The sequence below is a fragment of the Haematobia irritans genome, chromosome 4, assembly GCF_050003625.1.
Source record: "Haematobia irritans isolate KBUSLIRL chromosome 4, ASM5000362v1, whole genome shotgun sequence".
NCBI lineage: Eukaryota > Metazoa > Arthropoda > Insecta > Diptera > Muscidae > Haematobia > Haematobia irritans.
In genome coordinates, this window is record NC_134400.1 from 188787890 (window position 1) to 188808153 (window position 20264).

The following is a 20264-nucleotide window of genomic DNA, read 5'->3' on the forward strand; positions in this document are numbered from 1 at the left end:
GCATAACACTTAGTCGTATAGTCAAGTGTGCAAAATTTGACTTAAATCGGTTCAGATTTAGATATAGCTCCCATATATATCTTTCGCCCGATATGGACTTATATGGCCCCAGAAGCCAGATTTTTGGCCGAATTTGGTTGAAATTTTGCACTTGGAGTACTATTAGTAGTATAGTCAAGTGTGCAAAATTTGATTGAAATCGGTTCAGATTTAGATATAGCTCCCATATATATCTTTCGCCCGATATGGACTAATATGGTCCTAAAAGCTAGAGTTTTGACCCAATTTGGTTGAAATTTTGCACAGGGAGTAGATTTAGCATTCTAGCTATGCGTGCCAAATTTGATTGAAATTGGTTCAGATTTATATATAGCTCCCATATATAGCTTTCGCCCGATTTACACTCATATGACCACAGAGGCCAATTTTTAAATCCGATTTAGTTGAAATTTTGCACAGGGAGTAGATTTAGCATTGTATCTATGTGTGCCAAATTTGGTTCAAATCGATTCAGATTTAGATATAGCTCCCATATATATCTTTCGCCCGATATGCACCAATATGGACCCAGCAGCCAGAGTTTTATACCGATTTGCTTGAAATTTTGTATTAGCATAACACTTAGTCGTATAGTCAAGTGTGCAAAATTTGATTGAAATCGGTTCAGATTTAGATATAGCTTCCATATATATTTTTCGCCCGATATGGACTTATATGGCCCCAGAAGCCCGAGTTTTGGCCCAATTTGGTTGAAATTTTGCACAGGGAGTAGATTTAGCATTCTAGCTATGCGTGCCAAATTTGATTGAAATCGGTTCAGATTTATATATAGCTCCCATATATAGCTTTTGCCCGATTTACACTCATATGACCACAGAGGCCAATTTTTTGCTCCGATTTAAATGAAATTTTTCACATGGAGTAGAATTAGCATTGTAGCTATGCCTGCCAAATTTGGTTGAAATCGGTTAAGATTTAGATATAGCTCCCATATATATGTTTTTCTGATTTCGACAAAAATGGTCAAAATACCAACATTTTCCTTGTAAAATCGCCACTGCTTAGTCGAAAAGTTGTAAAAATGACTCTAATTTTCCTAAACTTCTAATGCATATATATCGAGCGATAAATCATAAATAAACTTTTGCGAAGTTTCTTTAAAATTGCTTCAGATTTAAATGTTTCCCATATTTTTTTACTAAAATTGTGTTCCACCCTAGTGCATTAGCCAACTTAAATTTTGAGTCTATAGATTTTGTAAAAGTCTATCAAATTCTGTCCAAATCAAGTGATATTTAAATGTATGTATTTGGGACGAACCTTTATATAGCACCCAACACATTTGACGGATGTGATATGGTATCGAAAATTTAGACCTACAAAGTGATGCAGGGTATAATATAGTCGGTCCCGCCCGACTTTATACTTTCCTTACTTGTTTGGTATAAATGAGTCCAATTTGCTTGGCATCTAAACAAATCTTCGAGAGATTAAAAGTTAAAACCAAAGAAATGAATTTCAAAAACTTATCATTCCTTAATGCGACCTCTTTTTAGTAAAATAAGAAAAATATAAATATATACATATATACAGTACAACAGTTGAATGATCTCTTCAGTATTAGTATTTGGCTTTTATTTATTTTCATTACTCGTATTTTAATTATTGGGCCAAATCAAGTGCTGCAATGCGACTGAATGAAAAAATGAATCAAATGTTTGAACTTGACCTCCAAAAAATGTGTGCTACATTTAATGGGCCAAAATAATATGAAAAGTGAAAACGAGGAAAAATCCCACAAAATAAAAACAAAACCATTAACAAGGTCTCATTCTAAGCTCGAATAAAACAATGGAAAAAAATAATTTAGAATAAATCTCACGAAATGCCGTTGATGGTCCGCTCTGATAAGCTTTAAGTTGACCGTTAAATTTTGAAAACTTAAAACAAATTTGTATACAAACAAAACAACAATCAGTAATTTGGTAAATTCTTATAAGATTTTCTGTTGTTTTGAATTTGCTTAGTCAAATTGTGCTTTTATTACTCTACAGTTAATTGTATATTTTTCCATCATTTCCTGAAGCTGTAAAAATTTGCAATTTATTTGCGGATATAATGATGTGTTTGTTATCATTAGAATATAACTTAGTTTTGTTCCTTTGGAGATTCGCTTCCAAATATTTATTTTGTATAATTTTTTTTTTCTTTTTATTTAAATAATTTTTATATCTACACCCAAAGAAAAAATAATTCTATAGAAAGGTATTTTCGATCAGACTAAATTAGCCCGAATTTTTGGATTTATTTTTAAAAAAATTTAACGTCAAAAGACGACTTCGTTTGTTTAAAATTTCGTTCTTAGGAAAATAAAACTCTTCTTTCGGTATATGTGGTCAGTAATTTTTTTTTCGTAAGATCAAAATCTTGACACAAAAACAAATACGGCAAATACGAACTTTTCACTCAAATTGGATTAAAAATGCGCCTACCAGAAGTCAAATCAGTAATTGGATTCATATGCACGGTTGCCACTCGAGCCAAGAATAATCTATCACAATTTGGGAAAATTTTACCACAAAACTACCAAAGAAAAAAATATTACTTTGCAAAATTTTATTTCTATAGATTTTGTCAAAATTGTATTTATATTTTGTCAAAATTGAAAATTTTGTCAAAATTTTATTTTATTTATTTCTATAGAAAATTTTGTCAAAATTGTATTTATATAGAAAATGTTGTCAAAATTGTATTTATATAGAAAATGTTGTCAAAATTTTATTTCTATAGAAAATTTTGTCAAAATTTTATTTCTATAGAAATTTTTGACAAAATTGTATTTATATAGAAAATGTTGTCAAAATTGTATTTATATAGAAAATTTTGCCAAAATCTTATTCTATAGAAAATGTTGTCAAATTTTTTTTCTATAGACGATTTTTTTCAAAATTTTATTTGTACAGAAAAATTTGTCAAAATTTTATTTCTATAGAAAATTTTGTCAAAATTTTATTTCTATAAAAAATTTTGTCAACATTTTATTTCCATAGAAAATGTTGTCAAAATTTTATTTCTATAGCAAATGTTGTCAAATTTTTATACCCTTCACCACTACTGTGGTACAGGGTATAATAAGTATGTGCATTTGTATGTAACGCCAAGAAGGAGTAATCATAGACCAACCTTTTAGTATACGGATCGGCTTAGAATTAAATTCTGAGTCGATTTAGCGATGTCCGTCCGTCTGTCTGTCTGTCTGTCCGTCTGTCTGTCTGTTGATGTAATTTTGTGTGCAACGTACAGCTCGCAGTTTAAGTCCGATTGTCCTAAAATTTGGTATAGGGTCCTGTTTCGGCTCAAAGACGATCCCTATTGATTTTGGAAAAAATAGGTTCAGATTTAGATATAGCTGCCATATATATTTTTCACCGATCTGGTCATAATTGGCGTGTATATTAACCGATCTTCCTCAAATTCCGTACATTCGAATATTTTATGGGTCTCGAAAAACTTGAAAAATATCGGACAAATCGGTTCAGATTTAGATATAGCTCCCATATATAGCTTTCGCCCGATTTACACTCATTTGCCCATAGAGGCCAATTTTTTGCTCCGATTTAGTTGAAATTTTGCATAAGGAGTAGAATTAGCATTGTAACTATGCGTGCCAAATTTGGTTGAAATCGGTTCAGATTTGGATATATCTCCCATATATAGCTTTCACCCGATTTACACTCATATGACCACAGAGGCCAATTTTTAACTCCGATTTAGTTGAAATTTTGCACAGAGAGTAGAATTAGCATTGTTGCTATGCGTGCCAAATTTGGTTGAAGTCGGTTCAGATTTAGATATAGCTCCCATATATATGTTTTTCTGATTTCGACAAAAATGGTCAAAATACCAACATTTTCCTTGTAAAATCGCCACTGCTTAATCGAAAAGTTGTAAAAATGACTCTATTTTTCCTAAACTTCTAATACATATATATCGAGCGATAATTTATAAATAAACTTTTGCGAAGTTTCCTTAAATTGCTTCAGATTTAAATGTTTCACATATTTTTTTACTAATATTGTGTTCCACCCTAGTGCATTAGCCGACTTAAATTTTGAGTCTATAGATTTGTAGAAGTCTATAAAATTCTGTCCAGATCGAGTGATATTTAAAGGTATGTATTTGGGACAAACCTTTATATATAGCACCCAACACATTTGACGGATGTGATATGGTATCGAAAATTTAGATCTACAAAGTGGTGCAGGGTATAATATAGTCGGACCCGCCCGACTTTAGACTTTCCTTACTTGTTTTTTCTATAGACGATTTTTTCAAAATTTTATTTCTATAGAAAAATTTGTCAAAAATTTATTTCTATAAAAAAATTTGTCAACATTTTATTTCTATAGAAAATTTTGTCAAAATTTTATTTCTATAGAAAATTTTGTCAAAATTTTATTTCTATAGAAAATTTTTTCAAAATTTTATTTCTATAGACAATTTTGACAAAATTGTATTTATATAGAAAATGTTGTCAAAATTGTATTTCTATAGAAAATTTTGTCAAAATTTTATTTCTATAGAAAATTTTGACAAAATTGTATTTATATCGGAAATGTTGTCAAAATTGTATTTATATAAAAAATTTTGTCAAAATTTTATTTCCATAGAAAATGTTGTCAAATTTTTTTTTTATAGATGATTTTTTCAAAATTTTATTTCTATAGAAAAATTTGTCAAAATTTTATTTCTATGGAAAGATTTGTCAAAATTTTATTTCTATAGAAAATTTTGTCAAAACTTTATTTCCATAGAAAATTTTGTCAAAATTTTATTTCTATAGCAAATGTTGTCAATTTTTTTTCTATAGACGATTTTTTCAAAATTTTATATCTATAGAAAAATTTGTCAAAATTTTATTTCTATAAAAAAATTTATCAAAATTTTATTTCTAAAGAAAATGTTGTCAACATTTTATTTCTATAGAAATTTTTGTCAGAATTGTATTTATATAGAAAATGTTGTCAAAATTGATAGAAAATTTTGTCAAAATTTTATTTCTATAGAAAATGTTGTCAATTTTTTTTGTGCTATAGACGATTTTTTCAAAATTTTATTTCTATATACAAATTTGTCAACATTTTATTTCTATAGAAAATTTTGTCAAAATTTTATTTCTATAGAAAATGTTGTCAAAATTTTATTTCTATAGAAAACGTTTGTCAAAATTTTTTTTCTATAGACGAATTTTTCAAAATTTTATTTCTATAGAAAAATTTGTCAAAATTTTATTTCAATAGAGAATTTTGTCAAAATTTTATTTCTATAGAAAATGTTGTCAATTTTTTTTTTATTGTTGGTTTTGTTCTTTAAGCATTGTTGTTGTTTTTTGATTTCAGCTTAAAGCCATGCATTGACTAAACTACAAGTGTACCTTAACCAACATAGGAAAATAATGTTTGTCACATTTATTTGGGCAAAGCCCTATAGACTGCAAGATGGTTGGATGGACGCACGTTTCGGAATGCCACTGTCAAATCATCGATTTGAGTGCAGTTGCATAGGAAAAGAGATATGTTTGTACGAATTTATTTCGGCATAAGCTGGCTATCGTGTAAAACTTTTTTCGGAAGGTTCAAGTGTGGTTCATTGTTGGGTTTAATGAAGTGCCTGAATTTATTCTGATAATTGGTTGATAGTTTTGCTGCAAGTAGAGGATGCTGATGAGGAATGTGGTAATTCCGAAACGTGCGTCCATTGATAGACCATCTTGCAGTCTGTAGGGCTTTGTCCAAATAAATTTGACAAACATTCTTTTCCTCTGTTGGTTAAGCTACACTTGTAGTTTAGTCAATGCATGGTTTTAAGCTGAAATCAAAAAACAACAAAATTTTATTTTTATAGAAAATTTGTCAAAATTTATTTCTATAGTAAATTTTGACAAAATTTTATTTCTATAGAAAATTTTGTCAAAATTTATTTCTATAGAAAATTTTGTCAAAATTTTATTTCTATAGACAATTTTGTCGAAATTTTATTTCTGTAGAATATTTTGTCAAAGTTTTATTTCTATCGAAAATTTTGTCAAATTTTACTTTCTTTAGAAAATTTTGCCAAAATTTTATTTCTTTAGAAGATTTGGCAAAATTTTATTTCTATAGGAAAATTTGTCAAAATTTTATTTCTATAGAAAATGTTGTCAAAATTTCTTTTCTATAGACGATTTTTTCAAAATTTTATTTTTATAGAAAAATTTGTCACAATTTTATTTCTAAAGAAAATTTTGTCAAAATTCTATTTCTATAGAGAAGTTTATGAAAATTTTATTTCTATAGAAAATTTTGTAAAAATTTATTTCTATAGAAAATTTTTTGACAAAAATTTTGACAAAATTCTCTATAGAAATAAAATTTTGACGAAATTTTCTATTAAAATAAAATTTTGTCAAAATTTACTATAGAAATGAATTTTGACAAAATTTTATTTCTATAGAGAATTTTGACAAAATTTTATTTCTATAGAAAATTTTGTCAAAATTTTATTTTTTGACAAAGTTTTATTTCTATAGAAAATTTTGTCAAAATTGTTATAGAAAATTTTGTCAAAATTTATTTCTATAGTAAATTTTGACAAAATTTTATTTTAATAGAAAATTTTGTCAAAATTTTATTTCTATAGAAAATTTTGTTAAAGAATTTTGAAAGAATTTTCTATAGAGAATTTTGTCAAAATTTTATTTGTATAGAAAATTTTCATTCTTTTCCACTGTTGGTTAAGCTACACTTGTAGTTTAGTCAATGTATGGTTTTAAGCTGAAATAAAAAAACGACAATTTCGTTAAAATTTTATTTCTATTGAAAAATTTGTCAAAATTTTATTTCTATAGAAAAATTTGTCAAAATTTTACTTCTATGGAAAATTTTGTCAAAATGTTATTTCTGTAGAAAATTTTGCAATTTTTTTTCTACAAAAAATTTTGTCAAAAATTTTGTAATTTTTTTTCTATAGAAAATTTTGTCCATATTTTATTTCTGTAGAACATTTTGTCCATATATTATTTCTGGGGAAAATTTTGTCAATATTTTATTTCTATAGAAATAACCGTGTTTATATATGCCAGCTTTATAGAAAATGAAGTGGCAGTATAGTAGTGTAGTGTTTCGTTTAATCGACTCAGTTCAATTTTGGTCTATTCCGTTTTTAATTTTTTTAAGAAACCTGTTAAAATATGTTTGTATTTTTTTAAATTTAGTTCACATGAAAAACATGCCGTTGTTCATGACAACCTTCATAGCTACCCATAGTGTGATAGTAACTCTTCACCCACCACTAACAAATTATCTGCAATTGTCTAAATGTTATTCTTTTTGAGTGCCGGCAAATATTTTAAGAATTAAAAAGTCCATTATCTTGTTGAATGATATACGGCTAAGTGGTTTGATATGAATGCCGAATAACTAATGTGGGAAAAACTTATTTTTCCGGAAGTAATTGTGTCAACGTTTATGAATGGGCTCTAAGGCTAAACAAAATAGTATAGACAAATGGGCTCCACCGAATATTCGGTTTCGATCGGGCAAAGTGTTCGGATTCCCTATGAATTTATAAAGACAAGCCAAAGTAAGTAAGCAACGAGCTATAGTAAGGCAGAGATGGACTCGCCGAATCTAGGAATCTACGTAGTAGGCAAGAACAGTAGGAATCTACGTAGTAGATAGGGTTAATATTAATCTATGAATACGGTATGTATCCAGTAAAAAGGAAATAGTTTTAGAAAATTGATAGAGGATCCCTCCCCAGGATCCTCTATGGCTTTTTTTCTCGTTTGATTCAATTATTTGGACAAGGAATTTATATAGTAGATAGGGATAATAGGAATCTATGCATACAGTATATAAACAACAACAAAATTGGAATCTGTTTTACATAACTAAATATTTAAGCTTATCCCGGGGTCATCTATCAATTTTTTCCACTTATGATTAAGTTACTTTGGACAAGTCTTGGGAATCTGTTTTACAAAACTAAATATTTAAGCTTATCCCGGTGTCATCTATCAATTTTTTCCACTTGTGATTAAGTTACTTTGGACAAGTCTTTGGAAATACGTCATTTGGCCGTTTTAAGTGAAAGTTTTATTTTTGGATTATTAAATGTCGCAGAAAAGAAAAGAATAGAAAATCAATGAAAAAGTAAAACAGAACCAATAAAAATAAAATTAAATCTGAATCTATGTAGTAGATATGAACATTAGGAATCTAATAAATATCTAATCTATTCTAGTATATAGGGATAATAGGAATGTATACCTACAGTATATAACCACTAATAAAATTGGAAGATAGATCTTAAACGCATCCCGGCTCTTCTATCAATTTTCCACTACTGATTAAGTTATTTTTGAAAAGTCTTAGAAACTACGTTATTTGGCTGCTTTAAAGGAAAATTTTAATTTGTGGACAATGTCGCAAAAAGGATAGAAAATCTATGAAAGAGTACCAAAGAAATAATGAAAATAAAGTTAAGTAGGAATCTATGTAGTAGATAGGAACAGTAGGAGTCAGAAAATAAATCCACCGAGTCGAGCCGCCAATTTCAGTTGACGCCGACCATTTTTTGCTAGTCGACGCCGCCGCCGAATATGTCGACTCATCTCGACTCAAATTTAGCCGCCAATTATAATCGATCATATTCAAGCTGCTACAATAATTTTGCAAAAATTAAGCTCAGAAAATTTGATCTAAATGTGATTGTAAGATTGGTTATACAACTAATCTCATTACCATTCGGATAACTTCAAATTGATTTTTTAATGAATAATTGTCCGCCACCGAATAGACAAATTAATTTCGGCTTAGCCGTCAAGCCGCCGCCGCCGGAGGCAAGAAAATTAAAAATTTCCGCCGACAAAAATAGTAGATAGGGACAGTAGGAATCTATGCCCTGATATGATATGATTAATTCATTAATTTATTTATAATATTTATAACCATAATAAATTATGAATATAAATAATGACAGATGGTAGGGAACTAACAACAAAGGTTTTCGACCTAGATATAATTAAGTTATTTCGGAAAAGTCTTAGAAAATACGGTATATGGCCATTGTAACTGAAAATTTTAATTATAGGCAATTAAATATCGCAAAAAGATTTAAAAACATACCATGAACATAAAGTTAAGCAGGAATTTTCTTCACTTGTGCTGTGTCATCGACCTGAGTAAGCTGTAACTCTCCGAATAAACTTACCTCAACATTTTCTTAACGGTTTACAATTTCTGTAGCTTTTTAACTGAAACCCCAACTTTAGTCCGTTGCAGAAAAACTTGCTAGGAAATTGTACAGTAACAATTAAAACAAAATTATTACGAATCAATGTGGTAGATAGGAACAGTAGGAATCTAGATAGTATATAAGAACAGAGGGAATATATAAGGTAGATAGGAGCAGTAGGAATCTTTGCATAATGGAGGTATTAACAGTAGGAACATACGGAAAGTAGGCATGTATTTAGTAGAATCCAAATATTTAGAATTTTGGTTTTAAAAGTGTTATCAAAAACTCCACTTTCCAAATTTCGGATGAGATGAGAAATATGACATCAACTTTATTGTGAATCGGTTCATATGGAGACTATATCTCATAAAGAATAGATATGAACTAAATTTTAAGTGGATGGTAGGTTATGGGTCTATTATCAAAAACAATGAACCCACCAAAAAAGAAACGCAGATTTTATAAAAATAAATAAATAATTTTCGACAAATTAAAGAAAATTTATAAGACAAAAATATTATTTTTCATTTGTTAAAGAAAATTTCGTAGTTTGAAGGAAAATATTGGAGTTCAAAATTGCAAAAATGTCTTTAGTGCTATACGAAGTTCATGATGCGCGTATTGTTGGTAAAATTTACAAATTTTAAGAAATTCTGAATTATTTTATGGGAGACAAAAATTTAGTTAGTCTTTAAATTAGTACAATTTTTCCTATCTTTTAGTTAACTAACGTATGAATAGAATTAAATCGGCTTTAGTGAAATATAGGGTTCTCATTTTTTGAGTGTATGTAGTAGATAGCAACAGTAGGAATCTGTGCATACTGTATATAGTTGTACAAGCCATCTACACAAGCCTAGTTATATATGCTTCATCGGAGGATGGTGCAAATTACCATAGCCTCCCGTATTGATATGGGGGTGAGGTTTATAGCAAAGAAAATCCAAGAAAAGTTTCAACGGAAAAGCGGAAAAATCTTTTTTATATACAGCGCTATCTCTGATGCAACTCCAGAGCGCACGAACCGATTTCCACGGTTTTATTTTCGTTGGAAAGGTCTCGAGCTCTGTGAGGTTTATAGCAAAGAAAATTCAAGAAAAGTTTCAACGGAAAAGCGGGAATATCTTTTTTTTTAAATACAGCGCACATTAAAAAAATGTATAATTTTTTCACATGAAAAATGTTCGGAGAACGTAGAGGGTAATCATGTGATGAAAATAGGATTCCTCATTTTTTGATATCTGGTGGGGAAGGGGGACATCCTCCTTGCCCCTTTATACGATTTTTGTGAAACAATTAAACTTTTCCAATTTACTTGAAATCTACAGAGGATGTGGGGTAGGTTATAACATATTTTTATAATGGATATTTGATTTTGTGATATTCGGAAGGGGCCCCTCTTCCCTTCCGAATATCACAAAATCAAATATCCATTATAAAAATATGTTAGAACCTACCCCACATCCTCTGTAGATTTCAAGTAAATTGGAAAAGTTTAATTGTTTCACAAAAATCGTATAAAGGGGCAAGGAGGATGTCCCCCTTCCCCACCAGATATCAAAAAATGAGGAATCCTATTTTCATCACATGATTATCCTCTTACCCAATGTGCGCTATATCATTTTCAGTAGGGGAAGGATATGAAATCAATATGGTGTACTTGATTTTTGGGTATTTGGACGGGAACCTTCTCCTTGCCTCCTTCTTCGAATTTGCAGATAAAGTTACGGCCGTTTACAAACAATAGAGCAAAATCTGACCTTCTCCGATTTACTTGAAATTGGAAGAAGATGATTAAATTTATACAGGGTACATGATTTTTCGATGTCTGGTTGGGGAAGGGGAATAGTGTATGTTAGTTGGGTAGGTTGTGAAATTAATACAGGGTACGTGAATATACGATATCTGCCCGATTTTTTTTAAATATAAAGTAGAGGATTTTCGATAAATGGGAACTCTGTACATAATTTTATGATTTTTCCACAGGCTTCTGCCATTAAAAAACTTAAATTTACATGAAGTTGACAGGCAACGTAGAGGGTGCTTCATTTTCCGGAAAAGGCGTGTTCTCCGTGTCCAACACTGTAACAAATGTTAATATGGGTAATTTTTAAGTACTTTTACTTTTTCTGATTTATTGGACGGTAAAGGGTGATACGGTCAAAATTTGGTCAAGGGAAAACGCGTGTAAATTGGTGAAATCGTTTATTTAAAAAATCAAATTAAATTTCTTTTTCAAGTTCAATTAGTATAAAATTCAGGAAAAATATTCAGTTAGGCTTTCGCTTTTCCAAATCCGAATTGCCGGGCCTCACGCTTGACACCTGCCATCAGATTTTGTACAGCCACCTTGTCCACCTTCTTCGCCGCAGAAAGCCAGTTTGCCTTGAACTGCTGCTCGTCCTTAGCAGTTTTTTTGGTCTTTTTTAGGTTCCGCTTGACAATAGCCCAGTATTTCTCAATTGGGCGGAGCTCTGGCGTGTTGGGAGGGTTCTTGTCCTTGGGAACCACCTGCACGTTGTTGGCGGCGTACCACTCCATGGCCATTTTACCGTAATGGCAAGATGCCAAATCCGGTCAAAACAGTACGGAACAACCGTGTTTCTTCAGGAAAGGCAGCAGACGTTTATTCAAACACTCTTTCACGTAAATTTCTTGGTTGACAGTCCCGGAAGCTATGAAAATGCTGCTTTTCAAGCCACAGGTACAGATGACTTGCCAAACCAGATATTTCTTTGCGAACTTTGACAGTTTTATGTGCTTGAAAATATCTGCTACCTTTCCCCTTCCTTTTGCCGTATAAAACTCCTGTCCCGGAAACTGCTTGTAGTCGGCTTTGATGTAGGTTTCGTCGTCCATTACCACGCAGTCAAACTTCGTCAGCATCGTCGTGTACAGCCTCCGGGATCGCGCTTTGGCCGTCGTATTTTGTTTATCGTCGCGATTTGGAGTCACTACCTTCTTGTAAGTCGATAGTCCGGCTCGTTTTTTGCCTCGATGCACGGTTGTAGACGATACACCCAGCTTATTTGCGGCATCTCGGAGAGAGGTTTGGGTTTTCGCTTTAAACTACCGGCAACTCTCTTTGTCGTCTCAGCGGCTTCCGGTTTTCGATTTCCCCCCGATCCAGACTTCCTGGCTGTCGACAAACGTTCCCCAAACACTTTAATTACATTTGTAACGGTTGATTTGGCAACTTTTAGCGATTTTGCCAGCTTTGCGTGCGAGTAGCTCGGATTTTCGCGATGCGCGAGCAAAATTTTGATACGCTGCTGTTCTTGCTTGGACGGCATTTTGACAACTGAAGAGTGAATTCAAAATAAGGGGTGTTCAGGTTTTTTAAATGCAAAATTGAAAGAAATACGTCAAGCTTATATTGACCAAATTTTGACCGTATCACCCTTTATGTTGAGAAGATGTATACCTTCTCTTGACAAATCACGCTTGACATTCACAGGAAGTGTATAAGATTGTCCAACGATTTGAATACAGAACACTTAAAAAACAAACAAGTATAAACGGCCGTAAGTTCGGCCAGGCCGAATCTTATGTACCCTCCACCATGGATTGCGTAGAAACTTCTACGAAAGACTGTCATCCACAATGGAATTACTTGGGTTGTGGTATCTTAAATCGTTTTCTAAATTGTGAGTTAGTCCATACGTGGTATAGTCTACAAATAATTACGAATCGATATGGACTTTTGCACGGTACGTAGGGAGCCAGAATTGAAATATGGGGGTCGCTTATATGGGGGCTATATACAATTATTGATATGGACCAATTTTTGTGTGATTGGGGATCGATTTATCTGAGGGCTATATATAACTATAGACCGATATGGACCTAGTTAGGCATGGTTGTTAACGGCCATATACTATCACAATGTACCAAATTTCAACTGACTCGGATGAAATTTGCTCCTCCAAGAGGCTCCAAAACCAAATCTCGGGATCAGTTTATATGGGGGCTATATATGATTATGGACTGATATGGACCACTTTTGGCATGGTTGTTAAATATCATATACTACCACCACGTACAAAATTTCAACCAGATCGGATGAATTTTGCTTTTCCAAAAGGCACCGGAGGTCAAATCTGGGGATCGGTTTATATGGGTGCTATATATTATTATGGACTGATATGAACCAATTCCTGCATGGTTGTTGGATACCTTATAAAGGGTGATCCGGTCAAAATTTGGTCAATATAAACTTGACGTATTTCTTTCAATTTTGCATTTAAAAAACCTGAACATCCCTCATTTTGAAGGTGTGTGTGTGTGTGGAAGGTTGCTCCTATTTTGATTTTGGAATTCACTCTTCAGTTGTCAAAATGCCGTCCATGCAAGAAGAGCAGCGTATTAAAATTTTGCTCGCGCATCACGAAAATCCGAGCTACTCGCAAGCAAAGCTGGAAAAATCGCTAAAAGTTGCCAAATCAACCGTTACAAATGTAATTAAAGTGTTTGGGGAACGTTTGTCGACAGCCAGGAAGTCTGGATCGGAGGGAAATCGAAAACCGGAAGCCGCTGAGACGACACAGAGAGTTGCCGGTAGTTTCAAGCGAAACCCTAACCTCTCTCTCCGAGATGCCGCAAATAAGCTGGGTGTATCGTCTACAACCGTGCATCGAGCCGGACTATCGACTTACAAGAAGGTAGTGAGTCCAAATCGCGATGATAAACAAAATACGACGGCCAAAGCGCGATCCCGGAGGCTGTATACGACGATGCTGACGAAGTTTGACTGCGTGGTAATGGACGACGAAACCTACGTCAAAGCCGACTACAAGCAGCTTCCGGGACAAGAGTTTTATACGGCAAAAGGAAGGGGAAAAGTAGCAGATATTTTCAAGCACATAAAACTGTCAAAGTTCGCAAAGAAATATCTGTTTTGGCAAGCCATCTGTACCTGTGGCTTGAAAAGCAGCATTTTCATAGCTTCCGGGACTGTCAACCAAGAAATTTACGTGAAAGAATGTTTTTATAAACGTCTGCTGCCTTTCCTGAAGAAACACGGTTGTTCCGTAGTGTTTTGGCCGGATTTGGCATCTTGCCATTACGGTAAAAAGGCCATGGAGTGGTACGCCGCCAACAACGTGCAGGTGGTTCCCAAGGACAAGAACCCTCCCAACACGCCAGAGCTCCGCCCAATTGAGAAATACTGGGCTATTGTCAAGCGGAACCTAAAGAAGACCAAAAAACTGCTAAGGACGAGCAGCAGTTCAAAGCAAACTGGCTTTCTGCGGCGAAGAAGGTGGACAAGGTGGCTGTACAAAATCTGATGGCAGGTGTCAAGCGTGAGGCCCGGCAATTCGGATTTGGAAAAGCGAAAGCCTAACTGAATATTTTTCCTGAATTTTATACTAATTGAACTTGAAAAAGAAATTTAATTTGATTTTTTAAATAAACGATTTCACCGATTTACACGCGTTTTCCCTTGACCAAATTTTGACCGTATCACCCTTTACTAACACCACGTACCAAATTTCAACCGAATCGGATGAAATATGCTTCTGTTAGAGGCTCCGCAAGCCAAATCTGAGGGTCCCTGTGGACCAATTTTGCATGGTTTTTAGAGACCATATACCAACACCATGTACCAAATTTCAGCCGGATCGGATGAAATTTGCTTCTCTTAGAGGGTCTGCTATACGTAAAAGTGGGGCTATACGTAAAAGTGGACCGATATGGCCCATTTGCAATACCATCCGACCTACATCAATAACAACTACTTGTGCCAAGTTTCAACTCAATAGCTTGTTTCGTTCGGAAGTTAGCGTGATTTCAACAGACGGACGGACGGACATGCTTAGATCGACTCAGAATTTCACCACGACCCAGAATATATATACTTTATGGGGTCTTCGAGCAATATTTCGATGTGTTACAAACGGAATGGCAAAGTTAATATACCCCCATCCTATGGTGGAGGGTATAAAAATTGGTTGAAAGGGAACACCCCCAACCCGACGTTTGTTAAGCCGGTCCGTTTTACATCTGCATAACCGCCCTATTTCTGTATATAAACGAAAAAGCAAGAAGTCCGATTTTTTTTTTTTTGAAATGTACGGGACATGTGTGTGGAAACTATGAAGTTATTAATTAGTACTTCAGTTTTTGGGCCAGACTTCCCCTAACCCTATTTTCGAAAAGAATTCAAATCTTTTCGAATTTGTTTTCAGATCGAAGGATATGGTTATACGAAAATATGCTTCGGGAGGCGCAGTGAAGCGGGCCGGCTTACGCTAGTTGTGTATAAAATCATTCTTTGTGATTGATTAGGCCCCACGTTGGACGCCAAAAACGATTTTGGTAAAAAGCTTTAAAACAAAATAGGCAATGAGAAAATGAAACGTGAATGTAAAGACTCCCGTTTATGGACTTAAGCTAGTAAACTTCGCCAAGCCAAAAAAAAAGAAAATTAAATTTAGTGGCACCAAATATCGAAGGAAAGATTCATTCAGTGAATTACCTTAAAGACTTCATAAAAGCATAAATTAATTAAGTATGCACTGGAAGAGGGGTGCTTTCTTTCTACTTACATCTGAGAGTTTAATTTCTGATTTTTTTTCTCAATATATTGCAGGTTATGGCCACATATCACCTCGTACGGATTGGGGTAAAGTTACCACTATATTCTATGCCATTGTAGGTATACCTCTTATGCTTCTTTGTCTCTCAAATATTGGTGATGTTATGGCTACCTCATTTCGGTTAGTAATCTGAGAAAGAAGTAAAACCTTGGAACTATCATCTAACGGCCATCTCCTAATCTCTTTCAGTTTCATTTATTGGCGTGTTTGCTGTTACATCTGTACAAGAAATGCCCATAAAAATCGTCGAAACAGGCAACGTTCCATAAGGGCTCACCGTTATGCATCACGTTCGCAGCCACCTCCATTACGTAGATCTATACGAATGTCCCATAGACCGGGACATGGTGAACTGAAACATGCTTACTCGGATCCAGAGCTAAGAACTACCGGTCGAAATGGTTACGATCGTGATTTTGATTATGACCGACATAACGATCGTCGTTTCCAACAATCAGTGGGCCGTGAACGGCGACGTGATAATCACATGCTTACCGCACCTCCTATTTCCAGAGGTGGTTCGCGACATCAGATTCCCTATGACGATGATCCAATGTTGGACGAAGGGCCACCCTACACACAAACCCTTAATAGAGGAGGAGGCCGATTTAGTGGACGCCAAAGTCGTCGTGATCGCATGCATGATCGTCATACCGTAGAGCGGGAACGTCATTTGAGTCGATCAAAACACCACTTTGATTCAATGGAAGATCTTGAGGATTTACCACCCACCACCAAGCGGGCAATGAGTGTGCGTTCCATGAGATCTCCCCAAATGAAACGCGATGAGATCTCTAGAGACCACAGGGAATCGAAAGAAATGAAAGAATTGAATCGTCTCAATGCTCAACATAATTTGCAGCGGGGCAAATCAATGCCTCATTCTAATGCTAGAGCAAGGGCCAAGTCTGTAGATCCTCGCCTTTCAGCTCCCCAATACGAGGAAGTTGATGAGGAGGTAGTACGTAAAACTCCCATTATATCCAATCGATATGCCATTACCGAAATGGAACATCGTGAATCACGTAGCAAAAGTTATATGAGAAGTCAATCAATGCCTCGATCGGCATTCCACAAGAATAGTTTGAATCATCCACCGACACCCACGCACCATCATTCTTCAACTAGACATTATGCCGACGATTTGGGAAATCGTCCGAATGGGGGTAATCGTCGTTCAGTACCCTTACCCAATACAAATCATTCACCTCGTCGCGGTAGTTTTGGTAGACAGACATCACTTGGACCACTTCCTAGTAATGGTTCCAGATATGGTAATCACTTAGAATTGCCTGAGTACACGGCACCGCACAGAATGAAACGGGGACCCTCACCAAGGCGTCACGAAATCTACGATGAAGAATATGAGGATCAATATATCGATGATCCCGATGAATATATGCGGCCTCAGCATATGGACCGCAGAGATCTTGGTGATAGGAATTATGATGATATTGACTACCATCGATCATCAATGCGAAGAGAGAAGAGACCGAGAAAGGAAAAACAAGGTAGGCATTGGTATTCATAGTACAAGAGGGAGATCACTGATGGTGAGTGTTAAAAGTGCCAGTTACATTAACATTCCCAAAACATCTCGGTCTATGTGACAGGCATTTCGGAATAGTGTATGCCCCACCATTGAGCCGGGCTACAGTGTTAGAGCAGTGACTTGGCGTTCAATGCCCTGTTCGCACCATACAGTGAGAGCCCTCTCCAAGCCCGCTACAAGGGATGATTGGGATTCAGTCAGGGACAGTGAATGGTACGAGCATCCCGAGAGTGATAGAGCCAAAACGAAAGACATTCGTCGAATTCGTTGTATCCGAGCCTGTAACACGCCACAATTTACCTCAGCCGTAATTACCAATGTCATCAACAGCGCAAAACCATACAAGCCGTTGGTCCCCGGCGGAATTTCAATGCTAAGGTTGAAACATCTGCAAATATTGGGAAATGAGTATTTGACCAGACTTTTCAATTTATCCGTGGAATCACTAATAATACCCGATGTCTGGAAAATGAGTGGGGGTTTTCCTCTACTGAAACCAGGGAAAGACTCGAGCAAGGGTGAATCGTACAGACCGAGCTCCCTCCTCTCGGCAAGAATTTCTAGCTACCAACCAACAACATGGATTCCGTAACGTTCATAATTCCATAAAATTCATACAGCTTTGCATGTCATCACAGCATACTTAAAAAAAGAACTCAACTAGCCCAAGCCGTGTCACAGGAGACGGTCCTTGCCCACGACAGACTGTTGGAGAACATCGAAAACACGTTCCTACCGGCTGGAACTTAGAACTGCGGCAGCAGTACTCCCCTGAACTTTTATATGGAGTTCAAGAGCCTCCCCTTGTGTAGGCATAATTTCCTGCTCTTAAAGCAGTATCTGCTGGGTTATTGTCGCAGTAACACAGGTTTAATCTTCACCTTTTACAGCGTTAGATCCATCGTTGCAAAACAGAGCTTCTAGATCAGGCAGTATCAGGTATGAGCAGGATTCATGAGGATACTGTAGATGATATGGTTGATCTCCTGCACGGAGTTCGACCACCGGCCAAAGAGATCACCCAAGCCAGATCAGGATAGCATTGGCTCAACTAATTGGTACAAGTACAAACTCCTTAATTGGGGGCGCCACAGATGGGACACTTGAAAGCCGGAGTGCAGAGCTACGCAGGTGTTTAGGTTTGGTTGTAGAGGATGGTATAAATTTTTGTCTTGAATTGATATCTACTTAGACCCCTGTAGGTCCATTGTGATTCCTCGATGTAATCTCTCCAGCTTCTTCCTCCCGATGTTAAAGTAACATAGTCTCAGAACTTCCACTTGTTCTTCTTCTATAAAAGTAATTTTAGAACAACTAACCAGAGGTCCTAATGAAGGCAAGTATGTTGTTTAAGCTGCACTCTCGCAGATCAGTGAGAGCTTGAAAGAAAAAGGAGCCCAGCATCTTGTTTCTTCTAAAGAATAATGCTGGACACTGACATAGGAAGCGGTGCGAGTCTTTCGTATTTTCCGTACATTCGCTGTACATCTCATGGAGTAAACTCTGCTCGTGATTGGTTGCAAACAGATTGAACACACGTACTTCACTGATCCTGGATTGCTTTCAATGTCGCCGGCACAAAGGAAGAGGATTCTGAACAGGCTGATCTGCAGACTCTGCCCAGGAGGGAAAAAAGAGATGGGTTGGAAAGGGGATTGGAAATTGTGGTAGGGAGTGGGCTTGGATAGTCATACATACTTGAATTCCCCTAGCGTGGTTGTAGTCCATGGGCAAGGAGGAGTTCCTTATATCGTGTAGTAGAACCGACTGCAAAAATTGTCGTCTACTTGTCATTTATTAATAGCAGTGATCGATATCTGTAATCAAGGGCAACATGGCACGAGTCGCCTTTTGGCTTGCCCAGCCAATCACTCTTGACGCATCCAACTTCAGTTGCCGAGTTTCTCAATCTGGATACAAATTGATGTACTATCCGGAACTGGTTCAACAATATTGGGTGTAAGATGCTGCGGCGGATAATATTGTTGAGCGGGAGATGTCGGGGGGTCGCATAGTCTGATGACTCACTGCTCCTGACGTTGGCTCAGCATCCTGCCACGTAGTCAGTATGACATACACCTGCAGCGGTGTTAGGCCAGAGCAGTTACGGAAGTGCACCCATTCCAAGCACCGGGTATCCCTCACCGAAACCGAACGGTGGTGGATCAGGTTTCGGCAGACCAAACTGTACCGTGGTCCGCGGTTTTCCTCTATCCCGGCTCGGACCAACAGCAAACGGAGTAGGTTCCCTGGCATACATCTTCTCCAAGACAAAAATACGGACGAAACTCGTATACTGCTGTGGCAACCGATGGATAGGACCCCTCGGGTCAATCCGATACAAGGAACCCGCCACCGTGGGATTGGTCCGAACGGTGTTCCAAATTGCGATGAAACCACTTAAAGAATTGGAAAATATGATTACACTAATTTTGTTTGTTTTTTTATTCAGAAACTTTTCTGAAGCTAACAAAAATAGGTCTAAAATGTTCCTAAAAAATATTGTTTCATGTCTCTTTTTGCACAGAACGACTACCACCCTCTCCACGGATCATGTCACCCATGGGTTTCGCAGTTAAAAGACAGATTCGCCGACGACCCAGTTATGACTATGATGACGATTCAATGTATGGCGATGAAATGAGTGATTATTATGGTGACATACCACCAAAAGATCGACCAGTACCAATATGGTTGTGTGTTTTCTTGGTGATAAGCTATATCTTGGGAGGAGCTGCATTGTTTGCCTATTGGGAGAAATGGTCATTTTTAGATTCAGCCTATTTTTGTTTCATAACATTAACGACAATAGGTGAGTTCCTTCCTCTTTTTAT

General features: G+C 35.6%; 1 protein-coding gene across 1 annotated transcript in view; it reads left to right on the top strand.

Moving 5' to 3' along the window:
* galene (potassium two pore domain channel subfamily K member galene) overlaps positions 1–20264 on the top strand; it is a 39282-nt gene that overhangs the window by 18637 nt on the left and 381 nt on the right. Inside the window, exons 3-5 of the mRNA XM_075303566.1 lie at positions 15872–15998; positions 16068–17389; positions 19958–20242. Of these exons, the coding sequence (XP_075159681.1) occupies positions 15872–15998; positions 16068–17389; positions 19958–20242 (1734 nt within the window). The remainder of the gene's footprint in view (positions 1–15871; positions 15999–16067; positions 17390–19957; positions 20243–20264) is intronic.